At 40.2% G+C, this 18,622-nt stretch overlaps 2 protein-coding genes and 1 long non-coding RNA gene across 4 annotated transcripts in view; 2 read left to right on the top strand and 1 right to left on the bottom strand.

Moving 5' to 3' along the window:
• Positions 1-8,697, bottom strand: part of LOC310889737 — a 123,671-nt gene extending 114,974 nt beyond the window's left edge. The window contains exons 1-2 of the long non-coding RNA XR_014576746.1: positions 8,619-8,697; positions 8,316-8,543 (exon numbers count right to left, since the gene is read on the bottom strand). This is a non-coding gene — a long non-coding RNA (uncharacterized lncRNA). The remainder of the gene's footprint in view (positions 1-8,315; positions 8,544-8,618) is intronic.
• ITGA1 (integrin subunit alpha 1) overlaps positions 8,434-18,622 on the top strand; it is an 80,071-nt gene continuing 69,882 nt past the window's right edge. The window contains exon 1 of one of the 2 annotated variants that reach the window (XM_083817662.1): positions 8,434-8,572. Coding sequence is in view for 1 of the 2 variants with exons in the window: in XM_083817661.1 (XP_083673787.1) it covers positions 8,971-9,136 (166 nt within the window). In the remaining variant the exon portion in view is untranslated. Of the gene's footprint in view, positions 8,573-8,954; positions 9,137-18,622 lie in introns of those variants that run through there. The other variant, XM_083817661.1, reaches the window with a different exon arrangement.
• Positions 9,043-17,325, top strand: PELO (pelota mRNA surveillance and ribosome rescue factor). Its single transcript, XM_083817663.1, has 2 exons — positions 9,043-15,489; positions 16,542-17,325. The coding sequence occupies exons 1-2, from the start codon at positions 14,764-14,766 to the stop codon at positions 16,971-16,973; spliced, it is 1,158 nt and encodes a 385-aa protein (XP_083673789.1). The 5' UTR covers positions 9,043-14,763; the 3' UTR covers positions 16,974-17,325.

The raw sequence follows: 18,622 nt of genomic DNA, 5'->3' as shown, positions 1-18,622 counted from the left end.
CAGAGTGATCATCCCCCTGTACTCAGCTCTGGTGAGGCTGCACCTCAAGTACTGTGTTCAGTTTTGGACCCCTCACTACAAGGAGGACATTGAGGCCCTGGAGCATGTCCAGAGAAGGGCTATAAAGCTGGTGAAGGGCCTGGAACACCAGTCCTACAAGAAGCGGCTGAGGGAACTGGGGTTGCTTAGTCTGCAGAAGAGGAGGCTCAGGGGAGACCTTACTGCTCTCTACAGAGGCCTGAAAGGAAGGTGTGGGGAGCCGGGGGTCAGCCTCTTCTCACAGATAACTAGTGATAGGACACAAGGGAATGGTCTCAAATTGCTCCAGGGGAGGCTCAGGTTGGAAATTAGAAGACATTTCTTCTCAGAAGGACTAGTCAGGCATTGGAAGGGGTTGCCCAGGGAAGTTGTGAAGTCACTGTCCCTTGGGATGTTTAAGGAAAGGTTGGACATGGTACCTAGGGACATGGTTTAGTGGGATTGGTGGTAGGGGCCAGATGACCTTGAAGGTCTTTTCCAACCTTAATGATTCTATGATTCTATGAAGTGAAACCTTTCAGGCAGGCCAGCTCGGTACTGCCACAGACATCATTTTCCTCATTGATACAGTCTTATCTAGCAGCCTACCTTGGATCTATACACACCAATAACCATGTCATGCAAGAAATGATAAACCTAGAAGCTGGAATAAATGTTTTTATCTTGTCAGAAGAATAATCCAGGAGCCTAGAAACTAGGTCTACATCTACAAAATACATCTCCTGGAGCTTTGTGATGGCTGGCCCCAAATCAGCTTAAAAAGGGGGCTGCAAATGTCAAGTGGATAAGCTGTTTTGCAACTTTCCTGGAAAAAAAAAAATATATATATATATATCACCTGCAGAATATTTCAAAATCTCAGAAAAAAACTAGCAAAAGTATTTTACTTCTAGCTCTGAGTAATTTTTATTCAGCCATAGATAGATGTCATAATTATTTAGATGTGAACTGTGGCAAGAGTTTCATATAAGAAATACAATTTTGATGTCTGTGATATATGTATTCCTTGCTGGCTGCATAAAATAGTTTCAGAAAAGGCCATGAGCCTCTGAAAAGGATAGGAAATGGGAATGAGAAAAAACATGGTCAAGAGTATAACCATTCATGTTACTTTAACAAGACCATTCATGAAAACAAATTATTTTCTTCTAGCAGTCACAATTAAACTCTGTCCTGGAGACACAAGACCTTATGTTAGAGCCTGGAAGGCTTCTAAAAGAGTTGAAGATCCCAGGCAGAGAAATGTATGTTAGGTGCACAGGTATTTGACAGTGGTGCCAGACTGAGTTAATCAAGAAGCTGCAACCTGCTCTGGCCAAGGTCAAAAAAAATAGTTTGGCTGCAGAGTGTGGGGAGCAATGTTCTCCTGAATTGCTCCATGGGGAGTTATTTGGATTGCTGAGCTAGCTTTAAAGCCTCTACAAAGAGTGCTGACCTGAACCAAGGTCTTGGCTTTGAGCCCGGCCCCACTGGCGAAACAAGTTTTCCATAGACAGTAAGCACAAATTAATCCAGGCACAACACTCATATCCACTGACACACCAATAAACACGCTATTATTAATAAAATTAATTCTGCCTCTGGCAGTTATTTTAGCTATTTTAACAACCCTATTGTGGTCACTCAAGCTTTGGACTCAGCTATATTCTAATCAACCATCTTTGATGAAGGTAACACAATTTCTTTAAATGGAAAGCATATGACATAGTCTGGAGAAACTGATTTGTCCATGCTTGTTACAATGGGGAATATCTCAAAGATGAAGAGAAATTGTCTTTAGGCCTGACAAATGTGTAGAAAATAACTCTTTTTTCTTCCATCTATATACAAAACACAGATCACTCTGGAGATGCTTCTATTAATGCTCTAAAATCTGAGTCAACATTATGCTACACCAGAACAGCGCATATCTTTCCACAGAATTCCTGCTTTATGACATTGGTAACCATCAGCTTTGAAAATTTCAAGAGAGAACCTTCTCCTTGCCCTTTGAATTTCAAGTACTGGTCTCTAAAACCTGTTACAATTTCCTGCCAGCTAAAGGAGGTATCTCCATATTTTTTTTTTTTCTTCTTCTTTTACAACAAATGGAAAATATTTCAAGACATTACACAAATGGCATAATGATGATAAATATATAGTATAACTTCTATTAATTTCCTGCTCCGTTGCTTATAATCACAGAATCAGAGAATATCCCGCGTTGGAATGGACCCACAAGGACCACTGAGTCCAAATACTGGGTCCAGCTTCTGGGTAAATTAGAAAGGACAATAATGCAGTATGAGGAACTTTGTTTTGTTTCATAGAATATGAGACTAACAAAAAGCTACTGATCACAAACTTGTATTGTCAGAACAGCACTTCCATTGTGACCATATACGTTAAACAATTTCTAGGAAGTGCTTAAGTTATATTTGCTACACCCAATTACCATTTTACAGAAATTGAACACAGCTGCTTATTTTTGTATCAGGAAAGATTGCTACCATGTGATTAAAATATTGTAAATATTGATCTAAAGATTCTTCTTTCAACTCTTGCATGAACCTGTAGATACCTACTCTGACTGAGCACTAACCTGTTTGAGTATGTAAGGTTCTCCACCCATTTAGGATTTTGTCTTTGCACGGCTAGAACTATGTTTCCCAAGCAATTTGGTATCTGGATCAGACCTCCAGATCACACAATCTTCTCCTCAGTCTTCCTAAAGAGTCAGTTCCTATTGACACACTCAGAGTATGCTTAGCACAAAGTCTCCTCAAACTATGCAGTTGCCACCACTTCTTCAAAGGCATGGCCGAAAGAAGAGACTGCATCCACTTTTTTTCTGTAACAGGTTAATGTTTATAGCATTCATTGGGAAACATCAATTCCCTTCCTTTCACAGATTCACAACCTCATCTTGCAGCCCAAGGAAAATGTCCCAGTTTTGAGTCCTTTGGCAAGATGTATCTAAGTTGTTTTTGTGGTGATGAGAAAGTCCTCATCTCTGGTTCCTTCTCCTAGGACCATATGCATTCTACATGATGCTCAGGACACTCCTATGTGGGTGAATTAACTTACACTGACTGAGTAGATCTGGACCATCAGAACAAAAGCACAATGTCTTGGAATATCTGCATTTTACTCATCTTACAGGGCATATATATCTGCATATACGTACCATATACACTTGAGGAGAGCACATCTCATGACTTAATAAGCTACGTAACTCAGCCTGTGGTACCTAGGCCTACTGTGGTACCTTCCAGAGTTACAGAGCTCCAGACGACCTCTAAAGGACCCTTCCAACTGACCTATGCTATTCTACGCTTCTGCTACCACTTGCTGGCCTGAAGAAGACATAGCTATTCAGTACAAGCATTAATTTCAACAGAATCCTGCAGACAACTAGACAAAAGCCTGCTGGTTATGATGTAATTCTGGGAGATTGGAGATACACTTTTAAAAGTCTTTCTACCTGAAATGGAACACCAATTTATAATTCTGAATTTGAAGAGGCTGGGCGCCTTATTAGTCTGCTAACAAAGTAATATGTATTACCTTCTCTGTCAGCAGTCCACTGTTTCTATATAACTCACAAGAAAGTGTCAGACTCTGGCCTGGAGGTAGCTAGAGATGCTTATTTGTCTGTGTCATGCACTAAGACACCTAGGCTTCAAAAAGACATGGGATTTCAGACTCAACATCCCATGTTCTTGACATTATCTTACTTCTGGAAAACCCAAATTGATTAATAAAACCCAGTATAGGCTTCTGTATGAAACCCAGTATTGTGTCTTACCAGAGTGACTTAACCATCAAGATTAAAACATCACAGGGTTTCAGATCACAAAAACAAATTATTCACAGGGAAGGGCAAGTGGAGTAGTGTGATTTAGGTTACAGGTTTCAGTAGTTAAAAATTATTGTAGTACCTTTGAAACAAAGAGTTATAACAATCTACAGGAACTGGAATCCCCACAGGCACCTGGTTTGCAACATCCTCTAAAAAGTGGCAATGTGTTGCTCACTATAGAGGGACTGTTGCAAACTTGTAATTTGTCTTAAAATCACATAGTTGTTTTTTCGTCTGTTTGTTTGTTTAAAAAATGGCAATCACTGCAAGAGCTGAAGTTTCTGCACTACAGGGTTCTTGTACAGAAGTTTCTTGTGTGTGCTCAGGTTTTATTCATTTGTTTGGTTTTGGTTGGTTGGTTGATTGGTTGGTTGGTTTCGTTTTTCCTAGATCTACGCCATTAAACATATATTGGCATCAGGATCAGGCTCATGTTTCTGTAAAAGCAAATCTATTTATTTTTTTCCTGATCAGGAAGATTAAAGGAAAACCTGGGCAGTGTTCTGTATTTAAATGTTGGTTTTCACCTAGCTGAACAAAATAAAAGAAATTGAAGAGGATTGTGTGTATGCAACAGGGAAAAGGGGAAGAGTTAAAGTTTCTAACTCTACTGGAGTAGAAAGAAAGAAAATAGAATAAACCTGAGACTTTACGACAGGGATACTGCAGTCGCACATAACTTTTTTTCTGCAAACATACAATAATAAGTAATTATTATACAGCCCAGCTATGAATGCAACAAATGCAATGCAATACAGCATAAAAATCTTTAGACAGATTATTTTTTTGAGAAATTATCATCTACCAGATAATCTTCCTCTGCAGCACCCTCACAGTTAGTACATTATTCTTTTATGAAGTTTCATAATTGGACTCTATCAGAAGAATAAATAATAATGATTATGCAACATACCATAAACAGCACTTAAAAAGACACTAATGATTAAGAAGCTGTAATAAGAAGATATACAAGTGGAGTGCAGAAAGCCCAAGGTAATAATAAGAATCAATTGATCCTCTGTCTCTAAAACGTGGCCTCCTTTCAAATATATTAGCTGATAAGTTACATGTACCTTTAGCAAAATAAACTTTAAAACATACTGTAGTGTCTAGTTCAACACCTTGATTTTGTACAATAAAATATGAATTTATTTCTTTCACCTCCCCCACATGAAATTACCAGTTCTATTCCCTGCAGACTCAATGCCATAGCTCCAATGGCTTCAGTGCTGCAGAAAAATGTGTCAGCACAAAAAAAGGATGAAATAACCAGGTAAGAGAGAGTATCATGATTTTTAACTAATTCAGTTGAATTAGTTAAACAGTCTTGTGTGTTTCTAGCCTTATTTGTAGCTTTGAAGAAACATATATTCATGTTAAAGCCTGGTCATTTATAACAGAGCTCAAAGATATATTGCTGGCATAATAAATAAGTAAATAAGCAAGCAGAAAATTAAAATCATGTTGCAAGAGAAAACTGTGAATTAGGATTTAAATAAAGTTTTTTTTTTGTAAGAAGCTGATACAAAAGAAATTGAAATGTCACAGAAAATTATGAAAGGTACAGGTATCCTCTGCAAAAATCATAAATACTATTTTAATATAAAGATCCTTTTACATGAGTATAAAATGACAATCATAAAATAAAGAGGTTGGTGGCAGATTTGTAACAGTAAGTGATAAATTCATTCCTTTCTGTTCTAAGATCATCACGTGCAAAGAAGTTAAATGAATAAAAAGTTATAAAGAAGTTGAAATGGTTGTGTTGTTGTGATACAGACAGTTTTGATCAAGATAAGCTCTATAAACTTAGAATGAATATTGAAAAAAAATGTGCCCTGAGAAAATGCAGAAAAGAAAGGCAGCATGATAAAGGATGTGAGACACTTTAAATCTGTTAAGTAGGAAAATCAGATTATTTTATTTTGCAAAGAATACAGATTTTATATTAATTTGTTTCATGAATGCTCTATGATTATTGGAATATATAAGAAAGACAAACTAAGAAGACATAAAAGATTGCAGAGAATAAATTTAACACAGCACACAAAGGGCATTTTCCATAATGCTTCCTAACAACATTAATTAAAGTAGCACAAGCTGCAAGACAAAAATTTCATGAAGACCTCTTTGCACAGTAAAAAGGATTTTTGGCACATTTGTACCACTGGTTAATACAGATGGAGCAGAAGCATGGGCATTCTCCAAGTATATCAAGTATTGGCTAAAAGCTGAGCTGTAAAACATGAAAAGATTTATGCATAGAGTATTGCTGGAACTATAACAAATCCTGCAACATCTTAGTTCTGGTACTTGAATAAGGAGCCCCTGAGTATCTCAGACATAATAAAAATAAGACTACAGCTCCACAAGTTCTGCCAAGTGAATTCTAACATGCTCTTAGAATCAGATAGGAAAAAATGGAGACTATGAAAATGAACAACAGGATAATCAAGGTGAAAGACATCTTGGAGACTGTGAATAAGCAAGCATAAGAAAAAAATGTAAATGTAAATATCACTAATTTCCAGCTCAATGTAAACTATCAAAGATGATAATAAGAGCTTTCAATGTTAAATCTTCACTTAGAAGCCATACGAACAAGCTCTGTACCATTTTCTAAGTAGCACAGAATATAGCGTAATAGCAACAGTGAACATTGCAGAAACACGTTACGTCTCTCTTAGAATTATTGATGCTAACATACTATTCCTTTAATGGAAGTAAGTTAAAGCATGCTTTTGGCTATTTGATGTCAAAGTCATTGCTCATTGCACCCTTGTGCTACAGGAAATGAAAAATTGTTCATATCCTCTATAAGAATGGAAGAGAAATTTCACGGAAAATTAGTTCTATGTACACCACAGCCGCATTATATAGAAGACCATCTACATTTGAGACTATTTTTAAAGCTTTGGTTCCTGTTCCATTATTCCTCACCTTTGAGACAGAATGCATTTCCACTGTTTTGTTTTATTATTATTATTATTATTGTGCAAATAACACCCCCATAAAGGTAGAAGTGGGTCTTTCTGATTGTTTTTTTTTCCTGTCTTTTCAGACTCCAGTTCTTCAGAGTCTGTAATATAATTTACTTCTTTGAACGTGCACAAGTTAGTAGGCAATGCTAGCTCAGTCCTGCAGTTCGTTTCTAGTGTCTTGCTTTTTGACATTGCCTAATGCAAGATGTGTAGGAGACCATGACAACCCCACCAAAAAAATAATAATAACAAGAAAGCTAGAAGAAATTAGGAATAACTTTATATCAGGAACATTTTGTCAAGAAGTCTGACTCTCCATCATGAGGTACATTCCCCACATATGTACCAAATATTATGTATAGTTAGCTCAAACATGTTTGAAATGGTTATTTTAATCCGTGTATAAGTTCTTACTCTCCCTGTTTTGTCCTCTGGAGTGTTTAAGTACATCACATACAGAAACCCTTCACAGTGATTTGAAAGCAAGCTCATCTCCTCCATTATACTAGTTGAAGTATAGTGATACAAAGGGAATAGAAAGATTTGTTTCCAAAATACAATACAGGAAGTTACTGCCTTCTTTGAAACTAGAGTAAAATTCACAGAAATAATACCACTCACTTGGAAAAACATGAAATCACACATTTTTCTGAGTCTTTTTTTTTTTTTTTTGAATGCCACTTTGGTTTCCTTCAATTTTATGCATAAAACTTCCAACTGGAAAAATGTGTGTAGTCTTTTAAATTGAGAACAACAGAGCTAAGATCCCCATTATTCAGCAAAAGTTACACATGTGCTTAATTTCATCAACTTTGAGTAGTCCCTCTGTGGTAATGAAATATATTTTAAAATGTGTAAAGGCAACCATGTGCATAAATTATTGTTGAAAGAGGGCCTTTGCTCTTAAACCCAGGTTTGAAATTGTGCACTATTTTCTAAAATCTGCATTTCCACAGACCTACAAGTAAAAGTACACTCAATGTGTTCCTTAAAATATAAGAGAGAAGTTGGAAGACGTCTGTAACTATTGCAGTGATGATTAACAGCTGTAGTTTATTAGCCACAGAGGAACTTAGAAAACTTCCACAAACTTCCACTTATTCACCACATTCTTTGTTCTTTGCAATTCAAAGAAAATAAGTGTTATTTCTAGTAGCACCAAGATCCCCAAATCCTTAGAGTATTTTGACCTTTTTTTTTTTTTTTTTTTATCAAAGGACCTTAGCTCCTCCTGTTCTATAAGCAACAAAATGATTTTTCAGCAGGTCTCACGATGGGAACCGAGACTGGTGAAAGTATATGTCACTTCACCTGACCATCACTCTGGTAAATACAAAAAAAAAAAAGAAATAATAATAATAAATAAAATAAAGTCCTGCAAGCTGGTCTTTTGCTGAGTGTTTAATGAACTCTGAAAACCCCTACCCACAGGCTGGAACCTGGCTGATTATTACCTTTGCGATTTATTAGTGAAGTCATTCAGGGGGCATGGAGGGGGAAGATGCCATGCAAATATGTTCGGTAGATGAGGGCAAAGGCTGTTGTCCGGTATTTCCTCTCTGCGACGTGCAGGGGAGACGGGAAGACTTGGGAAAATCGTTCTCTGCCTGAAGGGTTGGTTACTGCACCTCCACAGCCGCAGAGAACGGGGAGAGGGTGGCTGTCTTCCTCCTACAAGCAAACTACCAGCCGTAGAGTGCATTTTTAAGAGGTGATGTAAGAGAAATTAAACTCGGCTAGCCAAACACAACCCCTACCTCAACGATGTTTTTCTCCTGCTGAGAACGGGCACAGAGCACGCCCAGCTCTCTCCTGCCCTACCGGGAGGGGGGCTGGCCGGTGGGAGAAACTTACTAATTAATTACGAGCGGGCAGATGCCCCTTTAAGGTCTGCTCCGCTCTCCGGAGGCTGTAGCCGGAGGCTTAGAGGGGGGCAGGTTTGGCTTTATTTGTACATCTTAGCACGGGGCGAGCTCCGTGCGGGGGGTTTCCAAGGCTCGGAGGTCTTGGGGGGTGGGTGGGAGGAAGGCGGCGCGCGGTGGGGGGGAGGAGAGGCGAAATTCCTCTTGATGCGAAGAAAAAACGTAAAGACCGAATAACAAACAGGAAATGCCTGACTCGGCTGCGAGGCGGGCGGGAGGCGCAGAGCGCCCGGCTCCCTCCACTCGCCCTGCAGGCACCGCCGGCGGCCGGACCGCTCCTGCCGCCCCGGCCCCGGCCCCGGGCTCCCGGCCCCCGGCTCCAGGCATGGCCGCCTCCTGCTGGATGCTGACAGGTGAGGAAAGCACCCCCGGCTCCCGCTTGGAGAAGCCAGGTCCCGAAAGCGGTTCTCCTCTCTCCGGGAAGGGAGTGAAACCCTTGGGGGCTGGCGGCCCCGGGGACCGCGTGTCCCCCTCCCCAGTCCCCCGGCATCCCCTTGCCCTACAGCTCTCCTGTAGGATGGTGGGGGAGCTCTTCGGTGCGTTTGTCCGGCAGCTCCCATCCCTAAAAACAGTCCTAACTCCGTGGGGTGGGGGGGGTTGTACTGCTAGAGCAGGATGAATGGGTGAGAAGTACCGTAACTGGCGCTGGCGTGGGGAAAAGAGGTGTACCTTGCAACTCTTTTAATTAGGGGAGCTCTTCCTCCTAATTTCAGATGTTCTGAGTGGTAAAAGGGGAAGTAAGGAAACGGTTAACTACCCGGCTAACTTCTGAAACATGAGTTCATCCAGAGTTAAAATATGTAATACTGCCTTTTAGGGTTTCATTTATTGTTAGGAGTTTATTTTCTTTTTTAATAAAACAAATAGGGCAAGTACCATTCCCCCGCCCACGGCAAGTCAGTGTGTAGTAATGCTTTGGATCTGAAATCAGGGGAATCCAAAAGAGTGGGCAAGAGGTTAAGGCAACGCTGGGATTCACATATTTGCAAACTTTGATGCTGAGCTTCCCCAGCAGCTCTTGAGCTAGTAACTAGCAGACAGTGAACCTGAGCCAGTACAGAGGAAGAAATCAATTTCATAAGAATCATTAGAATGCAGGCAACAGCAAGTGGGGAAAAGGCAAGACAAGGGTTTTTTTCCTCTTAACGTTGCTTATTGTGCAAGCACAGCATGAGCATGTGAAAATCTGAATGTAGTATTTGGTGTGTCCTATCTAGCCCTTGTTCATGGGTGTCTTTATTGCTCTTATTACAGAACAGTATTCTCCAAAATATGTTTTTGTTTGTGTTCCTTTACAGAGGGTGGGCTCTGTAAAGTGGCAAGAATTTGGTGTGCCACAAGTTCTTTTTCAGGCTTGCAAAATTGTCACTGGTAATACCAACAGATAATTTACCATAAAGAAAAAAAAATGTGTCAGATAGGACCACATCTCTAGCATTGATCCTGTCCAAATCTGTCAGAAGCTTACTCATATAAATATATGAGTAAAAAAAGTTGGTGTGAAAGAGAAAACACTTAAAAATAAGAGGAGGCACTACAGATATCAGGAACAGGATTCAAATTGCCTTAGATAAATAAGAGAAAGTCATATATAAACAGGCCAATATCATAAAAATATGGACAAGTAGATTTAGAATTACAGTGGAATAAAAATAAATACAAATTAATTACATGCTTCTCTTTCTTAGGAAAAAATAAATCAAATACATGCAGTAGCAGTCAAAACCAAACTAGAATAAAGTGCATAGAGGTGTATGTTTGTATATCTATACTTTTTTTTTTTTTTTTAATTCATCTTGGTATTGGTGAGGCTTCTGAGAATCCAGAGGTACAGAAAGTCAGAGAGAAATGCAAACAGGCAAGAGCGCACAGAGAAGCAACAAGCCTGATAGGAGTTCAGGAAATGCAGGCGATGAAAAAAGACTGAAGAAATTAGGCTTGCTTATGTAGGACAGAGATGGGCAAACTGTTGAGTGTTTCAAATACAGATTTTTACTATTACCTGAGAACATTTTTCCAAATGTCAATGTTTTGTTTTATGAGAGTACACGCTCTATAAACCAACATATCCCATATAGAAAGTCCAATATAAAGTGTTTAATGAACGTCCAATGAAGGACAAGAGAAAATCAAGGTAATTCACTGGACAAAAAATTTAAGGAATGTTCAAAATAACTTTCTTACTCACCAGATAATGAATCACTAGAACAGACTACTTTAAAAAACTACCTATTCACCTTCACTAGAAGTCTTGATGAAGTTGGGTAAACATGGTAAGGGATGTTTAAAAGTTTATTTTCACCACAGTTTTTTTCACCTTTGACCTCAGTGTAATTGGTTTGACTAGGGATCTGCTGAAGCTTCCTCCAGTCCTACTCAAAAGAAGAGGAAGAAATCTAGCCAGAGGGGCTCCATTACTTTTTAACACTTCTTGAACTATATTTTTATGCTTAGCTTGCTCCTTCCTGCAATTCTTTCTCCCCTTGTTGGTGATGATCGTGTCTTTTGTATTAAGTAAGTACTCATCTTTATTATAGAAAATAGTAATAAATCATGAAGACAGAACTTTAGAACTTCCTTTTTCATAGAAAAGGAAACTGTCTCTGTCCAGAGTCTGTATAAACATAGAGCGAGAGGAAAGAATGAAAACAGGTTTGCTCTCTACCTTTATCTCTCTTGCAGCAGTAACATCCAAAATCTCTCAGCAGAGTTCCCCCTATTTCAGATTCTTTCCCACTGTTTTTTCTTATCTAGGACTCCAATGTGTTTGCATGATTCCAGCTATAACAGAAGGGGTGGGGGGAGGGGGAAGGTTCCAGTTGCTAAAAACATCACCTCTCCTTATCTAAAATACAGCCCTTCTTCATAAAGCAGCTGATCAAGACTGGAAGATGTAGGGCTGTCTTGTTTTTCAAAACAACAACATTACAAAAAACCAGGACGGCTCTAAAACCTCTGTGAATACCTGCTATCACCATTCTTGTCCTGTACCATGCTTAGAAAGTTCTGAAAATAGGTGATAAATTCCTGCAATTATTAGCATCTCATTTTTAAGTGATAAATTGCATGAATTCTCAGATTCTTCACCTAGTCTTAGTCTTTTACCGAGACTGGAACATACAATGTCATTTAAAACTTTTATGTTAAAGTTACAAATATTTTCTTGGTTTGACTCTACCAAGGTCAAGTTCACATCTCTCTCTGACATTAACAAAATTAGTATGAACTTGCAAACATATGATTCGTAATTTTTTTGAGATGTCATTTTTCTACTGCTCATTCTGTGACATTCAAACACAACAATACCCACTGGTCACTTATTTTACCAGAGCAGGCAAAGCACCATCATCTAGTAGATGTTTTCCTTTATAAGGTGACAGTGTTTTTGCTAATTATGAATAACATTTAAGTCTACTGTTGCCACTAAATATTTGTGGATACTGCTTTTGTTCATAACTGTATAAAGTCTCATCGTTACTTGTTTGAGAAAAGACTCAAGTGAATCTCAAAATGTCTCTACCACAACAATTCAACATGTTGAGTAGCAACCCTTGAATTTTTGAATGTTGGCTTGTTGTGTGTTTGTTTTATGCAGCAACTGTATGTATGCTTAGCAGCAAGTCACCTGCCTGAATGAGGTAAACACTTATTTTCTATTAGTACTGGATGCCAACTTGCAACCCTTCAGTGAAATACATAGTATCTGCAAGGATGTGAGGCTTCTTATTAAAATTTGACTGGAACGAACAACCGGAGAAAAGTTCATAAACAACATCCAAAGAAGAAAAATATTAATGTGGAAGGCTAATATGCACCATAGCTAATTATATTTAAAGAATGGCATAAGGTCTACCACCACAATTTTATAATCACAAAGAAGATAGACAAGAAAACTCACCCTAAATGCACCATGCAGTATCTGCATAGACAAGTAAAAGGAACTCCTGAGGGAAAACTAAATACACTCTTTCTACCTAAGCCACAAAACGTTAATACAAAATTATGAGTACACACAAGCCCAAATTAAACAAATAATTATGCGTGTGCTTATGTTATATTCCCTTGGGTGGTCCAGTTTCCTTCTGTGAAACTATTCATGCTAACAGAGTTAAGCATGTGTACTCACAGGAAGAAAGTCTGAGGTCTCACAAATAAATCCTCTTATGTAATATCTGATAAAATTGTTTTTACATCAGTATCAAGATTAGAAACACTAAATGCATGTTACTGGGCCAAATCTGAGTTCAGTGTCCTGTTTCACCAGTGGCCAGTGCTAGATATTTGAGAGAAATTTATATTATTTACATAAATTACATCATAATGGGAGATAAGGGATGATTTTTTGCTCACTCTAGCCTTGTATCTCATTAAATTGAAAGTCCAAAGCCTTTCACATTTTTTCTTAAAAAAAAAAAAAACTTCCTGTTAATAAATTCACATTTGCCACCTTCTCATCTCTAAGAGAATGATCTTTTGCTTCTCCAGTTATGACTGACCATATATACACATCAGTGAGTTGCAAAAATTTCTTTGTCTGTTCCAGTTGCGCGGAGTCACTTATCATGGCATATTAATTTGTCTACTTTCTCAGATATTTTCATTATTCCCGAACTTTATTCATACCGGCATTCTTCCCAATCTTTATTCACACAAGTATTCTTCTATTTTCCATTATTTTTCTGTCATTCTTTCTAAATTTGCACCATGCTTTCTAAAGCAGTGTTCAGTACCACACACAATTTCAAAATAAGGAGCAGAATTTACATCATGGCATTATCACTTTTATGTTAGTTGTCATTTGTTAAATTTGTCTATGCTGCACATTGAGTTGTCTAGTTGTCAGGTCCCTTTTCTGTGCAAGGATCACTGAACTAATCCACGTTACCTTGATAGTTTACAGGGGGTTTCCATTGCGTATTACTTATGTGTTAACATCAGATTTCATATGAAACATGCTGCCTCTGACGCTTCTCTCAGACTATCTTACTCTGACTGAAACCACCAGAAGGTTCAGAAAGCAGCTCAAGTTTTCGTACATGTTGAAGTGTAACTGAAGCTAGAATGTGTGAAAAGATAGCGTAAGCTTAACCCAAACCTCTAAGCTGAAGCTCTTTTTAAGAGCAATGTCGAAACAAGTTTGTGTTCTGGTGTTGCCTTGGACTGATTTTCATATAAATGCTGTCTCCCCAGCCTTTTATGCACCAACAGGTGACAACACTGCCTGTTCTCTTTAAGTGTGGCTTTTTTAAGTACCAAGTACACTTACCACAGCGAGGAAACGGGCTATCTATTTAGCTGTACTTTCCTCACCTCCCTCATCTGTGCCCACGAAGTCCCCACCCCACATTGCCACAACGACTTCGTTGTTGCTATTGTTGTGGTTTTTCAGCCTCCTAAGCGCGATGCACCGCGATGGGGGCGCTTGAATCGTTCTCTGTAAAGACCTAGAGGGGGAAAGGATCGGCGGGGGGGCCACGACGGGTCCAGCGAGAGGCGACAAACGCCGCCCCGCACCCCGCTCGCCCTTCAGCCCTGAAGGCGGGCGTTCGCCCCCGGCAGCGCCCCCTCGCCTGCGGCCCGTTGCCCACCCATCCATCCCCTGTGCGCGTGCGCCATCTGTACGGGAATTACTGGCGAGTGACGGCGTTGCACATGCGCGTCGGGCGGACGGCTCCCGTCCTGCCGGCGCCATTTAGGACGGAGCCGCCGCAGGCGCCCGTAGGTGGTGTTTGCGCTGCGCATGCGCACGGGGTGAAGTGAGGCGAGGGGCCGGGGCTGGGGTGGTCTGGTGTCGCCGGGGTAGAAATCGAGGGACCCGGTGTGGGCCTCCGGCCGCCCGGGGAAGGCCTCCAGGGGACCGAGCAGGCCTGCAGCCGCCCGCGGTGTACCTCCAGCCGCCCGTGAGCCCGCGGGTCCCGGCGCCGGGCCGTCTGTCCGCCGCAGCTGAAGGGAAGCCGCGTGTCGCGTTGGCGCCGTCAGGATGAAGCTGGTGAGGAAGGACCTGGAGAAGGACAACGCAGGGCAGGTGACGCTGATCCCCGAGGAGCCCGAGGACATGTGGCACACCTACAACCTGCTGCAGGTGGGGGACAGCCTGCGGGCCTCCACCATCCGCAAGGTGCAGACCGAGTCGGCCACGGGCAGCGTGGGCAGCAATCGGATCCGCACCACCCTCACCCTCTGCGTAGAGGCCATCGACTTTGACTCTCAGGCCTGCCAGCTGCGGGTCAAGGGCACCAATATCCAGGAGAACGAGTATGTCAAGATGGGGGCCTACCACACCATCGAGCTGGAGCCCAACCGGCAGTTCACGCTGGCAAAGAAGCAGTGGGACAGTGTGGTGCTGGAGCGCATTGAGCAAGCCTGCGACCCTGCCTGGAGCGCGGACGTGGCAGCTGTTGTCATGCAGGAGGGACTGGCGCACGTGTGTCTCGTTACCCCCAGCATGACCCTCACCCGCGCAAAGGTGGAGGTGAACATCCCCCGCAAGCGGAAAGGGAACTGCAGTCAGCACGACCGGGCCCTGGAGAGGTTTTACGAACAGGTGGTGCAGGCCATCCAGCGACACATCAACTTTGAGGTGGTGAAGTGCGTACTGGTGGCCAGCCCAGGCTTCGTGCGGGAGCAGTTTTGTGACTATATGTTCCAGCAGGCGGTCAAGACTGACAACAAGCTTCTGCTGGAGAACAGGTCCAAGTTCCTACAGGTAAGGAGCCATATTGTCTCTCAAATACCTACAAAGTGGTTTAAGAGCTGTATGTGGTAACAGAAGGAGAATTAGAAGGATGATGGGGAAATAACTGACTTAGAATGTTCTGACAAAGTTATTTTTTCTTCTAAGGAAATTATTTTCATGCTTCTCAAATTATATATATAAGGGAGTTATCCGAGAAATAGGGATGTTTCTTTACTAGGATTCCTTAAAGTGAAGTAGAAAAAATATTAAATATTTTAAACTACCTATAAATATATATTAAATATTCAGTTGAAGGTGAAATGCAAATTGAAAAACAGTTTAACTGTGTTAGTCTACCATACTGTGTAACATCATGTTTAATAACAGCTTTCTAAAGCTTTTTAAAGAGGAAAAGAAGTACCTGGATGTGGTATAGGTTAGCTAATGTTGCTGTTAGTTTTGTAATAAATAGATAATATTATAGTCTGTATAATCTTTTCATCCTTCATTGGTTGGTTGCTTTTTTTTTTTATCCTTCCACTGAATTTAGAGCAGACATGTAAAATGGGGGTCCTGTGCTTAATCATCACAAAACTTAGGAGTCTGAAATTGCACAAAGTAGTCTTTTGCATTTATAGAAAAATGATGATAATGTGTGAAAGGTTTTAATGTACTTCACACAGTTTTACAACCATAGGAATATGCAGTTATGCAAGACTTGGTGCTTTTGCAAGATTGAAGAATGTTAAGAGGGCTTCTTCTTGAATGCTTTAAAATGAGGAGGCTGAAGTTTCTCAGTGGTTTCAGGTGCTCCTACCTAGGGTACTGCCTACAGCATCCTGCTAATTTAAGGCAGTCTTTGAAGAAGAGAAGCATCTTTCCTACACTTAAAATACAGTTTAAGGCATTTGTGTTAGTCTTTGGTCTGCAGGAGAGAAGCTCTTGTAAGAAAAGAGTCAAGTAGGTTTCAAGGAAGAGCCAAATCAATTATGAGCAAGATAAATGTGTGTATTGGAAGCTGTGATTGGTTAATCAAGAAAATGGTATGCTTTATTAAAGAATACAATCTTTGTTTTCTCTAGGTGCACTCATCGTCAGGACATAAGTACGCACTGAAGGAGGCCCTTTGTGACCCAGCTGTAACTAGCCGTCTCTCTGACACTAAGGCAGCGGGTGAAGTCAAAGCATTAGATGACTTCTACAAAATGCTGCAGCATGAGCCTGACAGGGCTTTTTACGGTTTAAAACATGTAGAGAAGGCCAATGAAGCCATGGCCATTGATACCTTGCTGATCAGTGATGAGCTTTTCCGGCACCAGGATGTGGCTACACGTGCCCGTTATGTTAAATTAGTAGATAGTGTACGGGACAACATGGGCACGGTGCGCATTTTCTCCAGCCTTCATGTGTCTGGTGAGCAGCTTGGCCAGCTGACAGGGGTGGCAGCCATCCTGCGATTTCCTGTTGCTGAGCTCTCTGACCAGGAAGATGAATCTAGCTCTGAAGAGGATTGATAACAGTGACTTTATTCCACAGTTTATTTCTAAGTCACGTTGAAATGACATTAAAGGCTCTCCCTTCTGAAATCATGCGTGCAAACATACCATGACATTTAATTTAAATTTTTGATAGTATTTCTTATAATACATAGCTCTGCTCACCGCACTAATGGATAACTGTTCTATGGTAATGGTTTTGAGTATGCTGTGGAGTGGAGCTGTTTTGCAACTTAAACTGCGGGCCTCCAGCAGGACAAGAAACTGATCTGTGTTCCAAAAGCTGCTCATTCTGCATGTTAAGGCAGACTGGAAGCTTAATGTTTTGGAATGTGTATGAAAAGATAATAAACTAAGAGGGAGAAAATTATGTCAGACTGTCTTTATTTCTGTTCAAATGCTTGAAAGCAATATTACAAATACAAACTTCTTAATGCAAGACTTAGCAAAACTATAGTTGGTCTTCTTAGGAACTCACTTGCCACATCTTAGTGTCAACCCCACTACTCTCTATCCTTCTTCATATCTGTTAGGTGTTTCTTAAAGTGTATGAATCCAACTGGTTAATATTTCAGTGAAATATTCGAAGAAATCTTTCAGAAACCAGACCATTCAAACTAATGATTTCTTCCTTAATGTGATAGTAGATGCACAGCAGATGGTGAAGCTCAGTGTGTCCTTTTCAGTTACCTCTTTGAATGCTCTTATCCTGGGAAATTGTCCTGAGGGCTGACAAGGTATGTATGCTATCAGTGGCATGGTTCATGGCATATGAATTGGCATGGAGGTTAAGTATCCAGTTCTGTGAAGCCATATGAATATGATTAAGGCTCACAAAATTAAGTCCCTAGTTTCCATTAGGAATCTTCTGACTACTACTACTATAAACTACTATAAATAGTTTCATAATCTGTTATTTGTCTACCTGTTGCCCATTTCAAAACATTTATAATATAGAAGTAAAGATTACAAATTTACAAATAGAACTTGGCTTAAGACAATGACAACTCTAAAAATCAAAATTGCTTTTCAAATTATTTATTTGATCTGTTGAAAGTGCTGAGAGCCATAGTAAGTTTTATTTCTTCCTGGGACAAAAAAATCTTATGCTGAGGAAGTACAAACTCCTTTCAGATTCTGACATGTATGAATATGCAAGAATGAACCTAGGGAATTGTTTGTTCAGTTTAAGCTAACGTGTGATGGTGCAGGTTGTGGGTGTAAACAAGCATTCCTTGTTAAAATGTGGCAGGAGAATGGAACAGGAGAGACTGGCAAAAAAACATTTAGGAAAAACACTGATGTTCTGTGGGTTGATGTTTTTGATTTTTACACTGCAGTAACAACTGGAGAGTAAAACTTAAAACAGTTTGCATCAGATAATTTTACCAAAAACATTTAATGGTGCGCTCTTAATGCTGATGTGCGCCAGCTCTGTGAATTTGATATTATTTATTGCTATGTTGTATCAACTGAAACATCAGCCTAAACTCATTGATGGGGAAGTCATTTTGAGTTAAAAGCCCTCTTTCTTCTGTCTTCCCCACAGAACAGGTATTCTAAAGAATGCATGAACAGCACTCACATTAAAGCTGTACTTGAATAATACTGTGATTTTTCTCTCAAAGAGAAGCCCAATAAGAGCGTTGTTTACAGTCAGTTTATAT

Source organism: Anser anser (genome assembly GCF_964211835.1).
Source record: "Anser anser genome assembly, chromosome: Z".
Classification (NCBI taxonomy): Eukaryota; Metazoa; Chordata; class Aves; order Anseriformes; family Anatidae; genus Anser; species Anser anser.
This window is presented reverse-complemented; position numbering and strand designations above follow the sequence as displayed.